The sequence below is a fragment of the Volvox carteri genome (assembly GCF_000143455.1).
Source record: "Volvox carteri f. nagariensis unplaced genomic scaffold VOLCAscaffold_61, whole genome shotgun sequence".
Classification (NCBI taxonomy): domain Eukaryota; kingdom Viridiplantae; phylum Chlorophyta; class Chlorophyceae; order Chlamydomonadales; family Volvocaceae; genus Volvox; species Volvox carteri.
The window spans coordinates 336,968-358,596 of NW_003307604.1; the positions used below are offsets into that span (position 1 = coordinate 336,968).

At 54.7% G+C, this 21,629-nt stretch overlaps 2 protein-coding genes across 2 annotated transcripts in view; one reads left to right on the forward strand and one right to left on the reverse strand.

Moving 5' to 3' along the window:
- VOLCADRAFT_97483 (uncharacterized protein) overlaps positions 1-6,147 on the forward strand; it is a gene marked incomplete at both ends in the record, with an annotated part of 13,571 nt that extends 7,424 nt beyond the window's left edge. Inside the window, 11 exons of the mRNA XM_002956425.1 lie at positions 78-206; positions 508-611; positions 1,012-1,141; positions 1,471-1,780; positions 3,226-3,315; positions 3,723-3,763; positions 4,147-4,198; positions 4,524-4,671; positions 4,956-5,049; positions 5,262-5,400; positions 5,789-6,147. Coding sequence (XP_002956471.1) covers positions 78-206; positions 508-611; positions 1,012-1,141; positions 1,471-1,780; positions 3,226-3,315; positions 3,723-3,763; positions 4,147-4,198; positions 4,524-4,671; positions 4,956-5,049; positions 5,262-5,400; positions 5,789-6,147 — 1,596 coding nt within the window. The remainder of the gene's footprint in view (positions 1-77; positions 207-507; positions 612-1,011; positions 1,142-1,470; positions 1,781-3,225; positions 3,316-3,722; positions 3,764-4,146; positions 4,199-4,523; positions 4,672-4,955; positions 5,050-5,261; positions 5,401-5,788) is intronic.
- A 4,873-nt stretch (positions 6,148-11,020) lies between these two features.
- On the reverse strand, positions 11,021-21,605 carry VOLCADRAFT_121534 (uncharacterized protein; the record flags this gene model as incomplete). Its single annotated transcript, XM_002956473.1, has 20 exons — positions 11,021-11,301; positions 11,567-11,677; positions 11,998-12,039; positions 12,341-12,460; positions 12,721-12,780; positions 13,241-13,345; positions 13,758-13,781; positions 15,017-15,040; positions 15,211-15,258; positions 15,602-15,658; positions 15,912-16,066; positions 16,848-16,893; positions 17,344-17,391; positions 17,795-17,836; positions 18,019-18,105; positions 18,721-18,862; positions 19,346-19,473; positions 19,519-19,698; positions 20,291-20,407; positions 21,108-21,605. 20 exons carry the CDS (start codon positions 21,603-21,605, stop codon positions 11,134-11,136), a joined length of 2,202 nt encoding a protein of 733 aa, XP_002956519.1. The 3' UTR covers positions 11,021-11,133.
- Between the last annotated feature and the right edge of the window lie 24 nt (positions 21,606-21,629).

Below are 21,629 nucleotides of genomic sequence, written 5' to 3' on the forward strand. Positions count from 1 at the left end.
CGCCTCCCCCTCCAACCCCCTCCAACCCCCCTCCCCCTCCAACCCCCCTCCCCCTCCAACCCCCTCCGACCCCCCAGGTTGAGGCCAAGTCAGGTGTGTCCACATTCGACTTGCTGGACTTCATGTTGGCGCTGGTGCACCTGGCGGCGCACCGCTACGCCGCGGAAAACCCTAGTCAGGCGGCGTACAACCACCTCAGCGTCAAGGTGGGGCTGGGATGGAGCCGGGGTTACGCCCGGATCCGTCTGTTTGTCTGTCTGTCTGCTTGCCTATCCGTTTGTCGTTCTGTCTCAGTCACTGCCTTTTCTTCACCTAGCCGCGCTGTTTTCCGCTCGCAAGCCTGTCAACCGCTTTAACCGTCAACCAAACACTTCATCGTTTGTCCTCTCATCGCTACCGCTGCTACTGCTGCTACTGCTGCTACCGCTGCTACTGCTGCTACTGCTGCCCGGCCTCCAGGTCACTGCGTTGTTGCGGGAGTGCTTCGCGGTGTCCACCTTTCCGGAGTTGCAACGGCGACTGGAGCGCTTCTCACCCGCACTCAACAACTCCAACGCCATGTTGCTGCTGAGGAAGGGACGCAAGTGGGTACTGGTAGCACACGCGCGCGCGTGCGTGTGTCTGTGTTGGTGCTTCTTGTTTGATAGGAAATGGGGCGATGTGAGCGGCATCTGACAGCGTAAATGGTAAAAGACACACACACACACAGATATGGGTGTTATGCGGGTGAAAACACCAGGGGATGGGGTAAAAGGGGGTTAAGGGGGATTGCGTTCCGGATGGGCGTACGGGTGGGGTGCGAGTGTGGGTTTCAAGGCTCCCCATTTTTCTTCATTCTCCCTCAAGCCTGCCGTGCTCCGCGCTCGATCCTAATCCTAATCTTGTCCTTCTTGAACTTTCTGCCTCCGCCGTTCCCTTCCCCTCCCTTCGTGTGTGGTTCGTCTTTCCCCTCCCTTCCCCTCCCTTCCCCTTACTTTCCCTTACTCCCCCCCCCCCCCCACACACACGCAGACTGACGGAACAGACTCTAGACACCTGCCAGCTGAAGAGGACCCGGGGGGCCCCCGTGCGGGTTGACTTGCGCTGGCTGTGTAACCACCTAGCGAAGTGGGGCATGCTGGGAAGGGAGTTCAACCTGCAGGTGGGGAAGAACTGGAAAGGGGGTTTGGGGGGAATGTGGGGCGTGTGTGCGTGTCCGTGTGAAACACACCGGACGCGTTGTGCGGTAACCGGAGGGGAGAAGAGGCAGCTGAGTGGAGTTGAGTGATGGTTTGGGTTTTTGGATGGGTGGGGTTCGTGGGATGTTACGGTTCGTGTGTGCGTGTCCGCGTGCCCGTGTGTGGCACCCTCCGATGCGTGTCTCGTATTGCATCGATGCATGTATGTGTGTTGCTTGCGTCTCGCGGGTGTCATATGGCACTTAATTAAAATCCGTCGCCCGGATCCATCCACTGCGTCACCTACCCCCAGGAGCTGGCGCTGATTGCCGTATTCGCCAAGCAGCGCAGTACAGATCCAGAGACCTTTGTACTGCATCCGCAACCGCTGGAGTACGACTACGATCAGTTTGAGCGGTTGTTGCTCGGTGCAGCTTGGACGACGTTCAACAACCGAAAGAAGGCGGCGCCGGGAGGTGGTGGAGGCGGTGGAGGCGGCGGCGCTGACGCCGGCGGCGGCTTTGAGGAGTTCCTCGGGGAGACGTTGGATAATGTGTATAAGCGCGCTGGCGTACTCGTACCGGTTGCCGTACATGATGACGGCGAGGATGAGGACGGGCACGGTGGTCGAAGCTGAGGTGCTGTACAGTGTACGGCGAGGAGAGGGGGGAAGTACGGGGCCCCAAGGGTTCTCCCTCGTGCGTGCCTAGTTAAAATGTGCATGTGCAGGGGGGTGGCAAATGAGGGCTGTGTACGGACGGACGCGTACCGTACGGATGGATAGAATTCCTCCAAAGTTCCGGATCCAGGCGTAGATTACGAGGCTGCATGCAGAGTGTGATGGGGCATGATCCTGAATGCATGTGCATACACGCTGTTTGTCGGGATGCCGAGGGGAGGCGGAGGCCGTGGGGGAGGATTAGGAGGAAGAAGAAGTCGCACACATTCAGGGGTTCGTAGTGGATGGATGCTTGGGAGGGGGGATGGCGTGTGCATGTGGTGCTGTAAATGCGGCCCTAGTTTCTATGGGCCCTTTCCATAGGGGGTTTACCGCGGTGGCTGCAGGCTCCAAGGCACACCGTCCAAGTCACGTCCCCACCGCTACGGCCCTGGATTCCCCGGCGGACACCCCCGGCAGTGTCTTCGGCAGTTTTTTAGCCTTCCTTAATTGTGTCGGTCCTTGTCTTTGGTGGTTGAAGTTCGTATGCGGGGTTTGCCCACACTCTGCGCGCGCCCGTATGTCCCCCGGCCGCAATATGACCGTTTAGGGTGAAGGGGAATACCTTTTCCCGGGCTTGATGATCGCACGGTCGCACGCCGTTCGCTGTAGGAAAGCGGCCGAGTCTTTGCCCGCCTGTCTATACACACGTCAAGATTGCGGGCCTTTGCTCAGACGTAAAAGCTTAGAAGAATGGAAATAAGTTGATACAAAGTCTTCGTCCAGGTAGCCTCCCGCCATGGTTCCAGATGCTTCAAACATACCGGTTTACCTTACCGACCGGTAACCTTATCGGTCGGTGATCCGGGGTCACTGACCCCCCAGTTACTGGGTCGTTAGTTCGTTATGTCGGTTATCCTACCGGCCAGCTACCGAAGCGAACAGTTACCGACCGGTTTGGTTATCCTGCTGAAGGATAGAGCGCGCGAGAAGACAAAAGTAAATGTCATTGCCAACCACTGTTTCTGTTTGCACCTTAGACTTTAGTCTAGTACCAATCTTCCTTGGCGCAGTAACTACGGACCACACAATTATTCAGTAAGCCAGTTCCTGTGTTGCTGTTTGCCAAAGTGCATTTGGAACGTTATCTATCGGTATACATATACGTCGTAAGATTTTTACTGGGGAAGACCGTTGGACACTGAAAACTTCTTAGTCCGCACCGAAGTCCTTGGCAGCCCATGGCATCAATGTATCAAAATTGCTTAATCTCTTGTACAAGGAGATCCAGGGGCATCGCTGGCGGTGAAATCAGGCCTGCGTCCAGTCGCGCAATGATGGGCCACCGGTTGCGCCAAGGGTTTTCTGGGTCATCCTGCAAGCCCTACCCATATCAATGCTGTGGCCCAGCACGAGGAGGCATCGCATGCAGTAGCCAGCAAGATCCCAAGGACGCACCTGTGAGCAGCGGCGACACAACCATCCTCTTGGCGATGGGAGGTGAGAACGCGCGGTAACCTACTCGCTTTGTAGAAAGCTGAATGTTTATTAAGTATATGCACGCATTTAATTCAACATACTCTGAATACACTCGTCGGCGTGCGCGATTCAGTAAGGTGGCCGGTCAACACAGGGAACTGACAACTTTGAATACCACGCCGCGCTGCCCTGCCCTCCGCACTATCCTCACCCTCGCTATGCAACGCCCTACTGGTGCACATCGCGCAACGTTACTTTGCTGCTCTCCACTTCCTTGCACTGTATGGACTACGTTCAACGGCACAACGCGTAGCCCTGGTTCTCGCCGGAGCCGCCACCGTTGGCTACCCCCTCGTCGCCGATCAAATAGAGGTCAGTCAGTAAGTAAATGAACTGCTCCTGTCTCCGGGTCGCTTCGCCGTGCTCAGACTTTAGGTTCTGCACCACGGCGACGGTCGTAAGCACTCAAGTTAGTGCCCGATTACGCGCTCCTTTGTCGCTGACTCTAGCATCAGCAGGTCAAGTGTTCCACCCCCCCTCGCTGCCCTGCCCACCAAATCAAGCAAAACTAATGCATTATCATCATTACGAATATTTTAAGAAACGGAAATCATCATCGTCATGTCAGTATTTAATCCGAGGTCCTTTGCATCACTGTGACGATTTCGCAAGCACCCACACCCCCACCCTCACGCCTACCTACCTGCCTACCTGCTGTTATCAAGCGATGTTAGGATCAGCAAATCGCCGCGAAACCCGCTCGGGTCCCATTGCTGCTCTCACATTCCACACGTATTCATACGGAGTATCCGTCACTCTCCAACACCTGCCTGTCCCATTATGTGGCATCAGGAGTTGATCTACTCGGCGGACTCGTTGTCAGGAGCGGGCGGGTTCGGCCCAGGTGGGCCTCGGTACGGGTGGGCAACGGGAATCCGGGTTTGGGCTGTAGCTGGGGTCTGTGAAATGGGGCGATATCGTCATGCCATCGGCTCCGGTGCTGCCTTTGCACACCACCTGCCGACATGGAAACTTGGTTTGCACTTGCCTTGTTTTTCGATTTGGGTTTTTAAAAAATCAAACTGGCCGATGTTCCTTCCTGCTATTTCCTAAACTCCTCATTTGAATTTCTCCTTGCACTCTAAGATCGCGGTTCTCGTTCGACCTTCCTCTCCGCCCGTACATCCGTACATGCGCACGCACGCACGCATACACGGTTTTCTGCGCAGCGGACGTTGTGGCGGGGACGCTTTGGGGGTTGTCGCTGTTCTTCGCATCGCCGCTGCAGCAGCTCCTGCTGTTCTTGGGCAAGATTGAGACGGAGCGACCCAGCGACTGGATCATCATGCAGCTCGCGCGGGGTCCACTGGGCTTGAAGTGAGTGTACGACGATGCGGTCAGCTAGGCCCGATGGAGGAGCGGGAACCGTGTGGTTTTGGGGCCGAGGCGGTGTTTTAGCTACAGCTGAGTGCAGGTGAAGGGCTGCCGTACGGGCACGGCAACGGAGTCATGGGGCTCAAAGTACGACAATGCGGAGATTGTTTTGTCCCGTGCAGCTGTGCGTATGTCACATTGATCACCATTTAGCCCTTTCTAGTATGTGCCCGCGAACACAAACCGTGTGCGTGTGTTTCGTGCCAAACCCCTTTCTTTCCCATCAGCATCATTGATGTCAACGAGGCCCCCGCCTGGCTGTCGTACATTGCTGCGGGGATCTGCCTGGCGGCAGGACTGGCGATCAGCTTCAGCCTTCAGGTACGGCAAGGCTGTGTACGGTACAGAAAGTACAATAAAATGATGGCCCCACGAACTTCAGCGTTGCCATGGCCACCACAAAAGTGCTGCTACAGTCACCAACTCTCCTAGCACTGACACAACCATCTACAAGCCTCAGCATAACTGACTAACCAACCAACTAACCAACTAACCAACCCAAATCTCGCAACCTGACGTTTCGGGGCCCGCAGGCAGGCCTAGGTGACAGCATCTGGGCGCTTAGCACCGGAACTGGGGCGTGTCTGGCAGCTGGGGTATACGAGGTGGGGCGACCCAGGAGACTCAGCCTGGAAGAGGCGCGGCAGCTAGATCAACAATGGCGAGATTTCGGTGGGTGACTTTTCCTTCGCATTACTGCACCCCCCCGGGGGGGGGCACGATGCGTTGTTTGACTCTACACGGGGTGCGGGATAAGGTACTCTAGTGAGGTCCTATGTGCCTGTCGAACTACCAAACTGTTAATCTGTTTGTCTGCCTGTCTATCTGTCTATCTATCTAACTGCCTGTTAATCTGTCTGATAGTCAGAAAACAACCCATCTTTCTGTCAAATGATTACGGCCACGCGGCTCCAAAATTACTTTCCACACATGGTCGTGAGAGTTATTGAGCTTTATTTCTCGGGTGGTACCTCTTAAACTTGCCATGCCACGTTTTTTTCGTCCTCCGAGCCTCATCCCCCCTCCCCTGCCTCATGATCCCTCTGGATCTCGGTTCCAGTCACCTTTGCCGAGTCACGACTCGTTCGTTCGGGCCGTTGTCATGAAAGCGATGTGGCGGCGGCATTCCGTCGGGAGCTGCCCCGGTACCGCTCGCGGGAGGCCCTTCCAGATGCCGTACTGCGGGACCTAATCCGTACCTGGCATTCCGACGCGGACCGCACACCAAACGGGTACTACCGGAATCTCTCCTTGTCACCTAGGATCAACGCGTTCACAGGCAAGGTTGAGGGCGGCGGCGGCGCAGCTGCCGCCGCTACCGCTGCTGCGCCAGCTGCGACGGTGGCGACATTAGCAGGAGGCGGTCCGCGCGACACCGCATCGACGGCATCAGACGGCGATGTCGGAAATCAGCGATGAAGGATATATGGCGTACAGCTCTCTGTACGAATGGATTGGACGGTATTGGTCGGTTGGTTACGGTTTGTAAATGATAGTGTGAGAAGTTAAAAATGAGTCTGTTGGTTGGAAGTTCCGTCCTGCAGTTGCGGCGCCGCTGCGGCTCCTGCGGCTCCGTTGCCGTTGTCGCCCGTGTGGCATCAGTTTTGAGGCGGCGTGGGTGTTACTACTTGCTCCATGTTGGGAATTGCATCATCTGATGGGCCATTGTTTGCTGGCCCACATGTGGATGTCGCGTGAAGGCAGAGTGAGCGTAGCTAGGGATGGCTTGAGACGTAGAGCGGTAAAGTTACAGGAAGAGTTGCAAGTGTCACAGTACCAGTGCACGGGGAGCGCCCGTAAACGCCGGGCACAGAGCGAAAGAGCGATGTAGAGAAATAAATTGCTTAACTCATACTGCTACTACGACTATTACTGCTGAACATGCACTCAACCTGCTAGTGAGAATTTTGCTTGAACGTGAAATTTGGGAGCGGAGTTGGTGGAGGAGATGGGGAGGAGCCCTGTTGCGAGAGGTGGAGTGCGTGGTGTGGGACTGGAGGCACGAAGAATGGCAGCTGCCTAGAGGTGGGAGAGGAGGGGAGTGGAGTGGAGAGGAGTGGAGCGCATGGCTTGGAGTGCAGCAAGGCTGTCTGAGGGAAAGAAGAGGTCTGAAGAGGAGAGCGAGCTCGGAGAATGACAACTATTTTTATAGTTTTGACAAATAAAAACAGTTGATGGCTGGTCCATGGTGGCGGTGCAGTCGATGGCGGTATGCGTATGAGAACAGTCTCCTCAGACTGTCGGCGGCATCTGTTTGTAGCTGCTGACAGAGCGGCTTTTTGGCGAGTATGGTCGTATTGCCATGTTCTAGGACTGTTCTGGGTCATGTTCGTTTCAGAGTATAAAAACTGTTGCGTTCGTTGGTGGTTGAACCTTTGCAGCAAGTATTCAGTTTCGGCCGTTAGGCGCCAATTGTCAAATGAAGTATCTACCTCACCCAGCCGATGTCTACCTCTTTTACCTCTCATCCTCGACCCGAGCAACAAGGTATTGCAAGAGACATGATACCCCCTTGCGTATGTGTGCTCGTCGAGGCAGGAAGGCAGACTGTTTCTGGGAATGGCGGCTTGTTTCGATGAGTCTTGTTCATTACCGCATCATGAACATATTCACAGCTTTCCAAATCCAAATCAAGTAAAAATTCAAACCAACGTCACGCAAGGACTGCTTGCGGGATGATTTAATGAGATCACCGAAGCCAGCAAGGGCAGCCACATTCTTCCGTCCAAACAACGCCTTTTAATCAGGCCTCCGCTGTTTCTTCTTTCGCCCTGCCAAAACTCGCCTGCCGTAACTCCTCTTTGGCGGCTCAACTCACTCCATCCATACATAATGTACGCACAAGACGTATGTGTATACACTCGAAGAGTTAGCCATAATTCCCCAGGTTCCCATCTCGTTCATCCCATAAAGGGCAACTAAAGGGGAAGAGATGAAGATAGTATCAGTTTTCGACGCCAATACAGTGATTTGAACTCCTATAAAGTAATGCACCCAGCAATCAAAAGCAGGTCGTTTTGTGGATTACTTAGGGCATCGTGGTTTTGGACTTCTAGGCTGGTGGTTGTGCTGGTGGAATATTTTTGATAATGGTAGTGGTGGAAGCGGTTAGGGGTCGTTTCAAGGGAAACGGTGCTGGCGGCGCCGCGCCGAGACTGGACTTGAGGGCGTCACAGCGGTAGGTACGGAATACGCCATGCCATGGCCTGTGCATGAATGTACGTGCGGGCGCGGCTGAGATGATAATGCAACAGCTCTCTAACAAGAGCACACAATGCCGCTTACCAAGTCGCGCAAAATAATGAAACCTCAAGAGTTTAAGTGTTTGACGCGGCACAGACGCGTGCAGCACCTGGCCTTGCGAAGGATACTCGTTCCATGAAATCATGTTGAGAGAGCCTTGGAGCCATCGCATGGATGTCCAAAATCGGGTGGTAACGGACAAATATCTCCCATGGGCGGGCAAATGAACTTCTAAGTTGAGCAAAGCTTTCGATTCGTAACCTGCACCTGTGACAGCGATACCGTTTTTGGACGTAAGAAACAGCCAAATAAAAATGCTGAAGCTACTATAGTGGATAGCATTATAAGCAAACAAATGCTGCCTGCGCAACACCAAGGGCCTGCTGTGGCTCTGCCAAAACGGCATCACTAAACGTCGTTCGCTCAGCTACACCATATCACTGTCCGCGCTGAGCAGGTTCTCCTTTTCAAATCGTCTCGATAGTGCCTTTCCTTTGACAAGTGGAAAACGAACGGGAAAAGTGTACAACGCAAAGTACAAAACTTGTACTTCTGGGTTATGCCTGCTGATGTTAGATTTTTGTGCTTCCCATTGTTGCATCCTTCCACAATTCCACGTTTGCTGTTATAAAGTATCATGCGTCTGCTTAAGCCTTAGGTTATCCAAACAGTGCTTGTAAGACAAGCGACCTAGTGGAATTCACCTCTGCCGAACCCATGGACTTGGACGTTGCCTTCTGGGACAAAGCATGGCTTGTCTCTATCGGAGTAGTTGCCTACGTAGTTACAATAGCCTTGCTTTGGAACTCTGAACGCTGGTACGCACAAGAGGTATCATCCAACGATTCCAGTTCAGAGGACACAGCGCTTATGGCGAAGTATAAACAAGTAAAGCAGCTTGTAAATCCAGCTCCTACCAGTAACGGTTGAGCGCAGTCAGAGAACTGTTGCGCATTTGTTGCGCATTTGTTGCGCTCTTGCCCATGAGGCCCTCGTTGCATGCCTAACAATGGATCGGTTGAAGCCAGAGAGCTGCCAGTGGAGGTCTATTAAGGTTAACGCAGTGGATGTGACACGCATCTGGATTCGGAGCCCTTTCTCAAATCAACTGTCACTTATGCGCCTCCGCTCTCCCACGCGATCTGGCCATGAGCTGACGAGCTGGCCTCCAACCCTAAGCCCCTTACACCGTCAATTCAATTTCTGAAGCAGAGAGTACTACATGGTTCTCGTCATGACAAGTCTTTTGCAAGCGCTGCTAGCTACGAAATGAAATATGGACGGCACTGAATGAAGCATGTCAAGCCACGCCCTACCTGCAGGCGAGTGCAGCAGTACGCAATGTGCTGTCGCCTTTACGCGCCTCTATGATTGTTGCTTTTGTTGCTCTGTGGAGGCGATGGTGGGAAGGAGAATGAGTAAGAGGGAGACACACGGTTTGGAGTGTAGTGGGGGTGGGTGAGCCACGTGGTTCCGTGGTCGCCGACGGGAAATCGACAAACACGAGCCTATTTTGGCTAGGTCGCAGCGACGGTTCTCCCGGAACCCGGGAGTACCTCCATGGGTTGCAACATCCTGGGGTAATCGGGTGAGGGATGTTTTGTTTTTTGAAATGTGCACTTATTCTTGAAGCACCAAGTATTGCCGTGCTCTTGCCGCAAGTAAATGATTGAAATGCAAGCAAGTAAAAGTGCGAAGCATGCCACTTGTTTTCCATTAAAGCTGTGCTCCTTGCGTCGGAATTAACATGTATTCCAACTTTCGATATTCGATGGGTTTAAGGCATTCTGGCGAAATGAAACCAGACATTGAAAGACAGTTTACCTGTTTACTTTTGGATTTTTTTCGTACGTGCATGTTGTGCATCAATTGCCCTAATTCTCTGCTGGGAGTTGCAAGAGGAAGCATTTGCTCCTCACTTTGCTTACAGCAGTTTGCAATAAATTCTTGTTCCTTTTTGAAGGCTATGTTATCCAAGTATGAAAATGAAAGTCCTCCTGGAGGTCGCTATAAAATCTAGACATGGACATGATTTCGATGGCTGTGGAATGTGGTCCTGGTATTTGTTGGGTTCACTTGAAGCTGCGTGGAGGGTCCCGCATATCTGGTTGATTATCTTGATAAAGGGGGTGGGTCGGCAATAAGAGCAACACGGGAGCAGTATTGTTGCAGGGCATGACGGCTATGATGTAAGCCCCCAGCTGAAGCACGTGCATATTAATACCTTGAACAAGCGGCCAGCAGTTTCGCGGTGTCGATAATAATGGTGATGACGACGCACGCGCACACAAGTGTTGGAAATTTTCTTCCAAGCTGCAGATTATCTCCCGCACTTTTACGTGTGCGCACTTCTGAAGTTTGGAAGTGCGGCGAACAGGTACTGCTGCTCCGGCGTAGTGCGTGCTTTTGGCTGCTCTATCCGTGTAGCTTACTGCATCTTGCTTGCTTGCTTTTGCGCAACGTTGTACGCTGTTGTACAAAAATCGCCATTGACGGAAACCTCTCCGATGAGTGCTGCGAAAGTGCTCATCTGCGCTCCTGTGACGAGCGCGCCGAAAATTTAAACTTTTCAAAGCAAAGCTTTGGGTTGTGAAGGACTGCAAATGGAGTACTGAAACCTTCATATGGCTCCCTTCCGCAACTTGTAAAGTCTATCCTATATTCACTTTCAGAGACATTCACCATTCACCGGTGCTACAGCAGGTTGTCGGCTACTTTGCACCCCGCGTTGTACGACAACATACAGCACATGCGGACCTGGTGTTCGCTATCGGTTCCCTTGCTTCAAGAGCTTCATGCATTCCGTTATCGTGTGTCACCAGCGGGTCTGGCAGAGCGGTGTTCCCCTTAAAATAACACAACACGACACGGCACTCACGAAACACGTGGCCCTGGCTCACGTGTAGACCTCTCTTTTGGGCGTTTGGAAGGCTTGCGGAGTCCTGAAGGGCCTTATCACCCCTCGCATACCCCTTCACTGCATATCCGGGTTTTTACTTGATTACTTCTAAAATCGCAAAGACCCTAAAAAACCAATCCGCAGTTGTGTGCATTTAAGTTTACGGATCATATGTGGTGTAAACACACACGCACACATATGTGCGGGGTGACCCCTCAGGAATTCGGATGTTTATCTGAATGTTCAGCTTCAGGCGGCGATGCCTATCGTCGCTGCTGCTGCTGCTGCTGCTGCGATTGACGCCGCGAAAGCTCCATGGGTGTCGGCAACGGCGGCGCCGGCGCCAACCCACCCTCCCCGATGATTGTCGTACTGCTAAACCCCGGCGCGGGCTTGCGCGCCGCCGCCGCCATGGCCGCCGCTTGCTGCACCTGCCGGCATCAATTTGCAAAGAGAACGGAGATCTGGAGACACTGAAACATGAGAACTCATGGATGATGTCGATCTATGGTAATCATATGTAACAGACAGCCTGGCACATGATGCGATAACTAGGCTGTATGAAAAATGCGATAGATGGCCATACACGCATGGATAGATGATGCAAACCCTAAGGCATAGCATCATAGCGTGGGCGGATGCCTCATGTGCTTCGTTAGCCGTATGTGTACTGCGTGCCGTACGCTGATGCCGTACCTGCGGCAGACCTCCCGCCAGCGCCTTGACGACCACCGCCTTCATACCCTCCAGTGCCTGACGTTGGGCAAGAAGACCGTCCAGGTCTGATCGCAGCGCGTCGCGCTCGGCCTGAGGGAGGAGTACGGAGTTGAGGGACTTCGGTTTCCTCACGGATCAGGAGGTCTACAGACGGGAGATAAGGGCGATGGGGTTTCCTTTCCTCACATCCGCCGCCATACGTAGCATGGTGTCGTGGTACGGCACTATGCGGTGTAGTAAGGCATCCACCAAGGCTCGTGACTACCAGATTCATCGACGTGCGCTTCGCTTCAGAGATGTGTGTGTGCATGTGTGTGTGTGTGTGCACACACCGCTTTGCAATACACACACACACACACCGCACGCAAGATCTCGTGCCCCGCTCCGCCTCGCCCTCCACCCTGGCGCACCGTTAGCGCTTCCACCTCGTTGCTACGAGCGGTGAGGGCCACCTGCAGCGGCAGTAGCAGCGGCAGTAGCAGCGGGGCACAGGCAGTAACAGTTTTTGCAGCAGCGGTAGCAGCAGAGCAAGGAAAACTTCAACGCAGTGCTATTCGTCCATGTCTCACGTTGCCTGCATGCCAAGGATGGCAGAGTAGAAAAACAAACAGCGGCAACAGCAGACGCACCACCCAGCGGCACTGATGACAGTGACAGAATTAGCAGCAGCGGCAGCCGCATGTAATCTAATATATCTACCCCAGTTTTGAGCCATAGGTACATCTATACGCCCATGTTTGTTTGTATGTTTACCTGTCTGTTTTCCATCGTGATGTACTTTTTCTCCACGGCCATTGAGTCAACAGCACCCTGGGCAAGTAGTGGACCACACTCGCATCCCATCCCACCTAGCATTTCGCAGCCCAATGGAACCTGAAGCACACACACACACACACACAAACAGACACACACACACAAACAGACACACACACACACAAACAGACACACACACAGACATACACATCACCGGAATCTTACACGATACTTCAACAATCCTAAATAAGAACTATACACGGCTGTGCATTTTGACATTAGCAATGTTCCCCCTCCTCCGTCTTCGAGACACAAACCCCGCACACACCACGCCCCTCACCACGCCCCCCATCACGCTCACATAAGCCCCACATGCCCACCTGCAGAGCCGCCACCCTGTTTTCCGCTTGTGTCGCTCGGAGCTTGACCGCCTCCAACTCCTGGAGTGAGCGTGCGCGAGTACACGTATAGACGTCGTACATGTGATGAGTTGGGTTGGGTAAACATTACCGAAGAACCACGGACGAGCACGCGCTTGTAGTCGCTAGCTAAAAGGTACACCACGGAAATGGTGGTGATGATCATGGTGATGATGATGGTAATGATAAGGCGCAACACTCGTACTGTATACAACAGAGACACCTCCCCAACCCCTCCCTCTCCCCCTCCCTCCCCTCCCTATCTCCCCTCCCCTCCCCTCCCTATCTCCCCTCCCCTCTCCCTCCCACCCCTCCCCTCTCTCTCCCTCCCCTCACCTCTCTCTCCCTCCACTCACCTCCCCCTCCCTCCCCCTCTCCCTCCCTCCCCTCCCTATCTCACCTCTCCCTCCCTACCCCTCTCTCTCCCCTCCCCTCCCTATCTCACCTCTCCCTCCCTACCCCACCCTCTCCCTCCCCTCACCTCCAGCAGGAAGGCATGTGGCTGCGAGGCGAGTCTCAGCATGTCGTGTGCCGCCGCCAGTCGACCACTCATGTGCTGGACCTCCCGGGATAGCGCATCGCGCTCCTGCGAACAGCCAGCAGCCAGAAAGAAGTTGAAGTGCGCCATGTTGCGGCTCCATATCTTCATGTCTCGGGATTTGGTTTGTTTGTGTGTGTGTGCCTTTTTGTTCGTTATTCGTTGTGAAGTGCGCAACGACGCCTTATTTGAGAAAATGCGACACGACGACGCTCTTACCCTCGCTTGGTGCGGCTTGGACGCACTTACAAGCACACACACGCACATATACACACATACAACTGCTGTTTCGGTGAACTTGTTGCATGCGACTTTTTCAACCTTAACATCTTGTGGCTCAGTTCACTTAAGCACACATACACACACACTCTCACGCACATCAACACATATACGCACACGCACAAAAAATCCCAGTTCATTTGAACACACAACAAGCTCTTTTTCCCTCTTCCGATCGCACCTGCCTGAGCAGGGCCAGGTCGACCTGCGGCGGCATGTGGCGTTGGCGAGAGGGAGCCGGGTGCAGCGGAGGGAGGCAGTGCGGTCAGTGCAGGAAATGGAGAGGCGCTGAAGATTGAAAGGCCTCGGTCTTCACCCCTAGGGGGGTGCGGTGGAGGAGGCGGTCCGGATGATGGACGGACATGCCGGAGGGCTTCTTTTAAAAGCGAGATAAAAGCGGTACGTCAGGCAGCGGGCTAGCAAAGTGAGAATCAACGTGTTTATTTCATACTCGCACGAGAGCTATGCAACAGCAACGGGGGTAGCAATCACAGGGTGGAAATGAATACGAACATACGATACGAGCATATGTCATTGTGCGTTCAAAGTCGCAGCGGATGATCGATTTATAAACGCTTGTTTGCGTGCAACTTGCCTGCAACTTGGCAGCGGGGGCTGCGGCACATAGTGTGGTGACGGCGGTGATGGCACCCTCGCGAGGTACCCCCTCCACCGCGGCTCCGCCTCCCCCTCCCCCTCCCCCTCCGCCGCCTGACGCGACCGCCTCAGCTGCTGCCGCCAGCGCCTTGTTCATTTGCGTGTTGTGATCAACCTGCCACACCCCAAAAGACCGAATTTTTTAAATCCTAGATCCAAAAATGATACAGATTTCGAATAGGCGTTCGAATCCGGATCGAAGAAAATGAATCCGGATACCATGGAACGCAAGGTAAGCTCTGGGCTATGGAGGCAAACCCACATCTTTTTTAGATAAAGCTTTTTTGGATTAAGCTTTTCTCTGGAAAAATGAGGCGGCTCCGGAGGTTTACCAATTCACCACCTGCAGAAGCAGTGTACTGGATAAATAATCTTCCCGCTTTTCCTCCCTCACGTGGACAAGGCCGCTACATACAGCCAAACCGTTGTAGTGAACTCCTGGGGGGATGTTGGGCCACTCCGCGCGTTTCCACCGAGACTGCTGGCTGCTGGCTGGGCCCCGACGACCAGACCCCAAGGGGATTCGAACAGAGGACTGTTGGGGGCCCCCTTTTATCGATACATCCCACACAAAAAACAGACACGCATTTTCGCACGCACACAAAAATACATATACACGCAAAGCCCGCATACCTCCAGTGCACGGTATTTGTCCATCAGCACACTCAATTTGTCTTGAAGCAGCTCGTTCTGAAATGGCGATGACCGTGATGGCGATGATCGTGATGCGGGATGCAGATGCGTTAGGGAACAGGCAAGCGAGAGGTAGAGAGGGGCACTTACGGGGGGCGACAAGAGTGCACAGAGCTGAGGGATGCGGAGCAAAGGAAACGAGAGGAAAGGAAAGAGTGGAAAACTTTGGATGAGAAACTGAGTGAGGATGAAGAAGAGGTGGATGAAAAGACTCCTCAGCACGCATTGTCCTCTACCCATGCATCCTGAAGGGGGCCCCACCACATACATACACACACACACACCTGCATGTTGGTCCGTCCCAGCAGCTGCTCCTTCTCCGCCACTACTACCTGCGTGATGAAAATAGACATACCATCATTAGGGCCAAGGAGAGGGAAAGGGTCATCTTTAGGGGATGAACTAAAGGGGATGGAAAACCAAAGTCCCTACTTGTTCATCATTATTATCTTAATTTTTAAATTGATGAAAATGATGAGAACCCTTTTTGTTACCCATCCCCTTTGTTTTCCCCTTCGAGAGGAGAGGGCGACGGCGAGGGAGTGAGCGTGTGAGAGGGGGAGAGAGGGGGAGAGAGCGAGGGCGAGGGCGAGGGATGCAGAAAGGGGTCGCACGCATGGCTCGACCGCACGTAGCTCTGCTACCACTACACCCATCACTCGTATGCGTACCTACCTTAAAGTGGCTGAGCTCAAACGTCTTCTGCTTCAGCTCCGTTTGCAGCGCCACCACCTGAACAACAACAACAACAACAACAGCAGCAGCAACGACAACAGTCAGGCAGGTAGGACCCACCATCAACTGGACAATGAAGCATCATCAGCAAGTGGGGCTCGAGTGACACGTGGTACGATGCCACGACGTGTTGTGTGTTTTGATGCCTCTACACCAACTAAATCCAACTCAACTCAACCCACCCCGTAACCCCTCAACCCACCCCTCCTCAGTTCGGTACTCACCCATCTCGCCCCATTCTTCACCTCACCTGCTGCTCCAGTCGCCTGGCCACCTCGGCATGGGCTAGCCCCGTCTTCTCGTGCAGCGCCTGCAACTCCGCCAGGGCCGCCTTGGCGCGGAGAGCCTCCTCCTGGGCGGAGTCCCGCAGCTCACGAAGCAACCGGGCCTCCCGCTCGTACGCCTCTGTGTATGTGAGTTTGTATGTGTGTACGTGCGCGAAGGTTATAAATATCTGACCGGGCCTGACACTGGCCACAGAGGGGCTGCTGCCCAGCCCCAATGGAAAGATCGCCTGACTAAGCGCTCTCCCACGGGCGGCAGAGGGGCGCTAGAGGGGCCTATGCACCCCCCCTTAGCAGCCGAGAGCCGCAAGTACGCGGGTTCCAATCCACCTCTTCCGGGGGGTCGGGGAAGGCGTCGCACGCGCGCATGCTCTCACGAGTCAAGGCTCCCCCATGCGGTGAGTTAGCGCATTGAGCCTGAGACATGAAGCAAGGAGACTCCTCTCCAGCCCCGGCCTGATCCGGCTCTCGGGGTGCGGGTTCACTAAGAAAGAGGAAACCCTGAAACCCCAGACCGACCCTACCCCTCCCTACTACGACACGAGGCCCTGCTAGAAAGCTCACCCGGTCCTCCGTTGAGGGGGAGTGGGCGGGGCTCAAGAAACCCACGCTAACCACCTCTCCAGCGCACGCGGCAGGTGGGCGCAGGGACCAGACTAGCAGCTACCAGCTCACCGACGGGGCTAGGGATGCCTCTGTGTGTGTTTTAATGATCTGAGCCGCCGCGAGGGAAATGCCGATGGTGGTACAGGTGTATGTGTGTAGTGTGTGTTCTGGGGTGGGTTAGGGAGGATGATGCTTTAGGGAGAGGAACGCTTTGGGTGCTGCTGCTGCTGATGATGATGATGATGATGGCCCCGCTCCGCTCTGCCCCTCTCTACCCTGCTCTGCTGACCACCCACCCGCCGTCTCCACGCGTATCTTCTCCAAGTCGGCATGAGTGCGCTCCTGCGGGCGGTGGGGGTTCCGGTGGAGGGGCCGGGGGCGGTGGCGGGGAGGGAATCAGATGCCAGGAAATAAAAAATGAACTGCCGGGGTACGGGGAGGGCGGGGGCCGGGGCAGCGGTCTTCATAGGCAGGTAGGTAAACAGGCAGGCAGTTAGGCAGTTAGGTAGGTAGGCAGGTTGTGAAACAATCTCTCTGTCACCTTCCCATCCTTCTCCTCCCATTCCTGATGAAGCCACACACACACACACACACACACACACACACACAAAAAAAAAAACTGGCAACACAACCGGCCACTAGTGCTTATCGAAAAGGGCTATATGGCGGGTTTAAGTCCTTCGCGGTCCTTCCAAGACGCCAACCGCAGGGTCGACCCAAGACCCACCACAATACACAAATACCGCATACACAAATACAAGGCTTCCTCCCGGACCCCGCCAGACCTCCCACCTGCAGCGCCGCCAGCTCCTTTTGCAATCGGACGTCCTCATGTCGCCCCTGCGGCGATGATGTGATGGTGATAACAGGAGGCGGAGCAGCGGTTGGTCAGTGAGGTAGTGTGGGTCGCTAGTGTTGCTGTTGCTGTTGCTGTTGTTGTTGTTGTTGTTGTTGTGGTGGTGGTGGTGGTGGTCGTTACTTGCGACGGCGAAAGCACATACATACATACATACATAGACCGTGTGATGAAATTCTATAGTGATAGTTGATACGACAAGGAAGTTACAGACGTAACCGGGTAGTCCCACCTACTATGGAGGGGGTGATGGGTTGCAGAGCTTCATACGTCTTAGGGTACGATACCACCCTTTCCTTTCCCTCTTCCTTCCCTTTATAGGAGCTCAGGCTCGCCTGTCTGCCCCCACTCTCGCTCTCACTCCCGTCCCCCCCTGGATCTCATCACCTTGAGAGTCTCCGCCGTCATCAGCTTCTCAAACATCTCACTCTGCGACAGCAGGGTCGTATAAGGCCCAGAGGGTCCAAGCCCGTGTCAGGCAGGACAGTGTTTCAAGGATAAAGAATGCAACAAAGACGGGATAGAGATCGGATGGAGGCATAAACGGGACAGGACAGGGCTGCATCAAGGAGCTTCTTTCTTCCTTCCTCCCTCCCTTCCTGCTTTCTTACCTTCTGTCTCGACAATTCGTTGATCTTCTTCTCTCGCAACTCCAGTTCCGCTTCTAGCTTGCGCTGTTGATCAGCCAGGAAGTCCACCTGCAGACATCAGCATGTGTGTACGGCATGTACGGCAATATGCCGTAACCGTAACCTAACGGCCGGTGGTAGTGCTGTTACGGCAGCCACGACCCTCAAACCACAGGACGCACATCGGCATTTCCCTGGGACCGTGTAAACTTAGGGTTACCCTTCCACCACATCGGTCTGGACGCGGTCCACGTCGTGTATGTTGAGATTACTTCCTCCGCCGCAGCAAAGTACCCACGTACACGTACGGCAGACCCTTGCGAAACCATACACCGGGACGGAGACGGGTTGGGGGCTTCACGGGAGGTGCCACGAGCCCGAAACACACACATACACATACGAAACCCAGCTCGAACGAATGTGTCCCCCCAACGAGTATGTTTCTTCCCTTTCTTTCCCCCCCCCCACAGTGTTCCCCCCTGGATAAAAACCACGGCATAATAATGGGTTTATGATGGAGTCATAAAAGTCCAGGGGAGGCTGAGTAGAAATAGATGCATGTAATGTAATGTAATGGGTGTGTAATAGATGCGGTTTTTCTGCTTCGCACCCCGCCCAGGCGGCGAGGGGCGCCGCCCGCGGAACAGGACACGAAGGGAAACAAAACACAGGGGAAGAAAACACTAGAGGGGGGGAGGGGGGGGTTTCCGGGGCGGCCGTACTTGCCTGCTTGGTTAGGTAGGCCTTATCCATCATGAGCATCTCAAAGGTGTGCTCCTTCTGCGTGGCCGTCGCCCGGTCCTGAGCAGCCTGGGACTCCAGCTTCCTGTTCGGGGGGACATACGCACACAATATAACACAATACAGTACAATATAGTACAACACAGTACAATATAGTACAATATAGTACAATACAGTACAATACAATAGAGTAAAATACAGCTGCAGTGGCAGTAGCAGTATTTAGTAGCTGTAGCAATGGCGGCACGTAGCTGTTCGGCCGCTGTAAAGGCCTCTCGTGATGCTGGCAGAACGCTTTAGCGCATCTATATTGGTGGTGTGAATGCCGTACTGTACGACATGTACTACACAGAAGCAACGTCAGTGTTGGTGGTAGCGCAACGGCAAGAAGCGAAAAAGTAACAACAGCACCGGAGAGCATCAGTGCATACTTAGGTCAACAACTAACAGCTCCCCTCCCACTTAACCCCACACAGGATGGCGATCAAAACAGGCGACCCCTCACTTACCCCTAAACAACTCACATCCACCACCCCGCTCCCCCCCTAAGAAACCACCCCCCACTCACTTAAACGTCGCCTCCACGACCGCCAAACGCTGATTTTCCGCCACCGTCGCATCCAGCTTGGCTCGCAGCTCGTCGTACATGGCCCCCTTTGCAGCGCTCAGTTGCGCCGAAACCATGGCCGATTCCAGCTCCGAAGCCAGCCTGTCGATGCGCGCCTGCATTCCCTCCGTCACCAGCGCCAGGTCACTATCTCGCTCCGCCAGAGCAGCGCCGGCGCGCGCCGCCTCTGCACGCGCCCGTGCCGCCGCCTCCTCAGCTCGCACGGCCGTTTCTCGAGCTGCTGTCAGGGCGGTGTGCAGCGTCGCCGCTTCCGACTTGGACTCCGTGAGGACCTCGTGAACCGCGATCCGGACCTGCGCTTTAGGGGTGCGCGCGCGCGTACGTGCGTGCGCGTGTGTGTGTGCGCGTGTGTGTGTGTGCGTGTGTGTGTGTATGTGTCCGCGACGAAGCGAGAGACGGGAGCATTGCGCCACCAAACCTCAGCCACATCAGGAAAACAACAGAGCGCGCGTGCGCATGCTGCGCCACCATGGGCGGCTTGCCGCATACTTTGAACACGCGTGCTTGTGGGAGTGCGACGGATATACATACATAATACATACGTACTAGTGAGGAAACATCCATTTGTCTAATTGGGAAGAGCGCAGTGCCCCTCTTAAGGGCTAAGAGGCACCCATGGTCCCTACCCTCCCTTTCCCACCCTCGCTTTTCCCTAATTTCTCTTCCCCTCGGCCCCCCCCATGCACCCCTAAACTTTGACACCCTGATCACCCCCCCCAAATAAGGACCCGCACTCCGCCCGGGTGCTTCCCACCAAACAGCCCCTGGACTGGTGCTCTCCACCCAAAACACTCCGAAGACCCCTCCCGCCTATCTTGCCTCGTCCAGCGCCGTCCTTGAGTCCCGGGGCAGCCTCTTGAGCTCCTGGTAGACCGCCTCAGACACTCGCAGGTCTGACAACTGGGAGCGGAAGTCCTCGAGTCGCATTCGCAACAGTGGCGCAGCCGCCTCCAGCTCCTGATGCCGGAGAGACAGCTCGTTCACGGTGCCGGCTAGGTGGGCCTGATGTCGAGGTTGAGGTGGGAAAACATGAGGTGGGAAAACATGTGCACGAACAGAATTTCAGCTGCCGATGAGGTGGAGCAGAATTGAGGGAAGGAAGTGAGTGAGGAGGGGGGGACGGAGGGAGGGAGGGCGAAGACAAGGAAGCAGGAAATGAGGAGTGAAACATGGAATGGCCATCATTGTACCGCCGCCGTCGCTACTACTGCCCTTTCTGTAGGGCAGCCCCCACCACAGCGCGACCAGGATTACGAAATTAAACAATTTTACACGTGTGTCTGTGTGCGTGTCTGTGTTTTGAACGTGTCAGGGTTCCGGCCCCCAAGTCCATTGGGAACTAGCCCCTCACCCATGTCCGGCCTCATCTCCCTTTTCCTCCCCCTTTTGCTCTCTTTCTCCCAGAGGCACACGTGCTCCCCTCTTCTCCAGCGTCTTTCCCCCTCCTTTCCGGATTCCGACCGGCAGCTGTGGAGTGGAGATGTGTGCTGACTTCCATTTTCTGGCAGCTCGGCCCCAGCGTCATCTAGCATCACGGGCCAAAACAGTTCCTGCACAAAACCCAATTCATGCCTTGCCAAAATGCCTTCGTATTGTGGAGAGTTGCTGGGTGTCGATCCGTTGATGTGTTTTGCTGTCAGTCCGGCTGAGTTTTCCGCTCGTTGACCGGCGCAAAGGTCGCAGGCCGGCCGGCAGAACCCACCTGCAGCTCCGAAACCTCGGCATTCTTCCGAGCCATAGCCTCCGAGAAGGTCGTATGAAGGCTTCGGTTCTCTGCCATGAGCGACATGACCTTGCGTTCAAGCACCGCAACTCGTTCCGCGTGGCCTGCTGCCATGTAGGATTTGCGATGGCCATTTGGCGTTCGATTAGGGCGCTGTGGCAGAGGCGTGGTGTCGAGAGAGGATAGAGATGGTGCGAGGGACTCGGAATCTTCCGGCGGGCTGTCGCCGGTGGAGATTCCATTCAGCGTGGCCGTGCTCTCGGATGCAGCATCGACGCTGCTGATGGTGAGATGACCGGGCGTGTGCTCGATGGCAGCCGCAGCCCGTCGAGCAGAAGCCAGCGCAGCTAGGTCTTCCGCCTCCTCCTCCGTCGAGGTGACCCGCAGGGCGGCTGCGTTGTCGCCTGGTAAGCTCTCGTCATCTTGGTCGAGCTGCTTAAGCAGACGTTGGATTTTGCTTTTAACTTTGGTGCCCATAGCCTATGCTTCTATCAGAGTTAT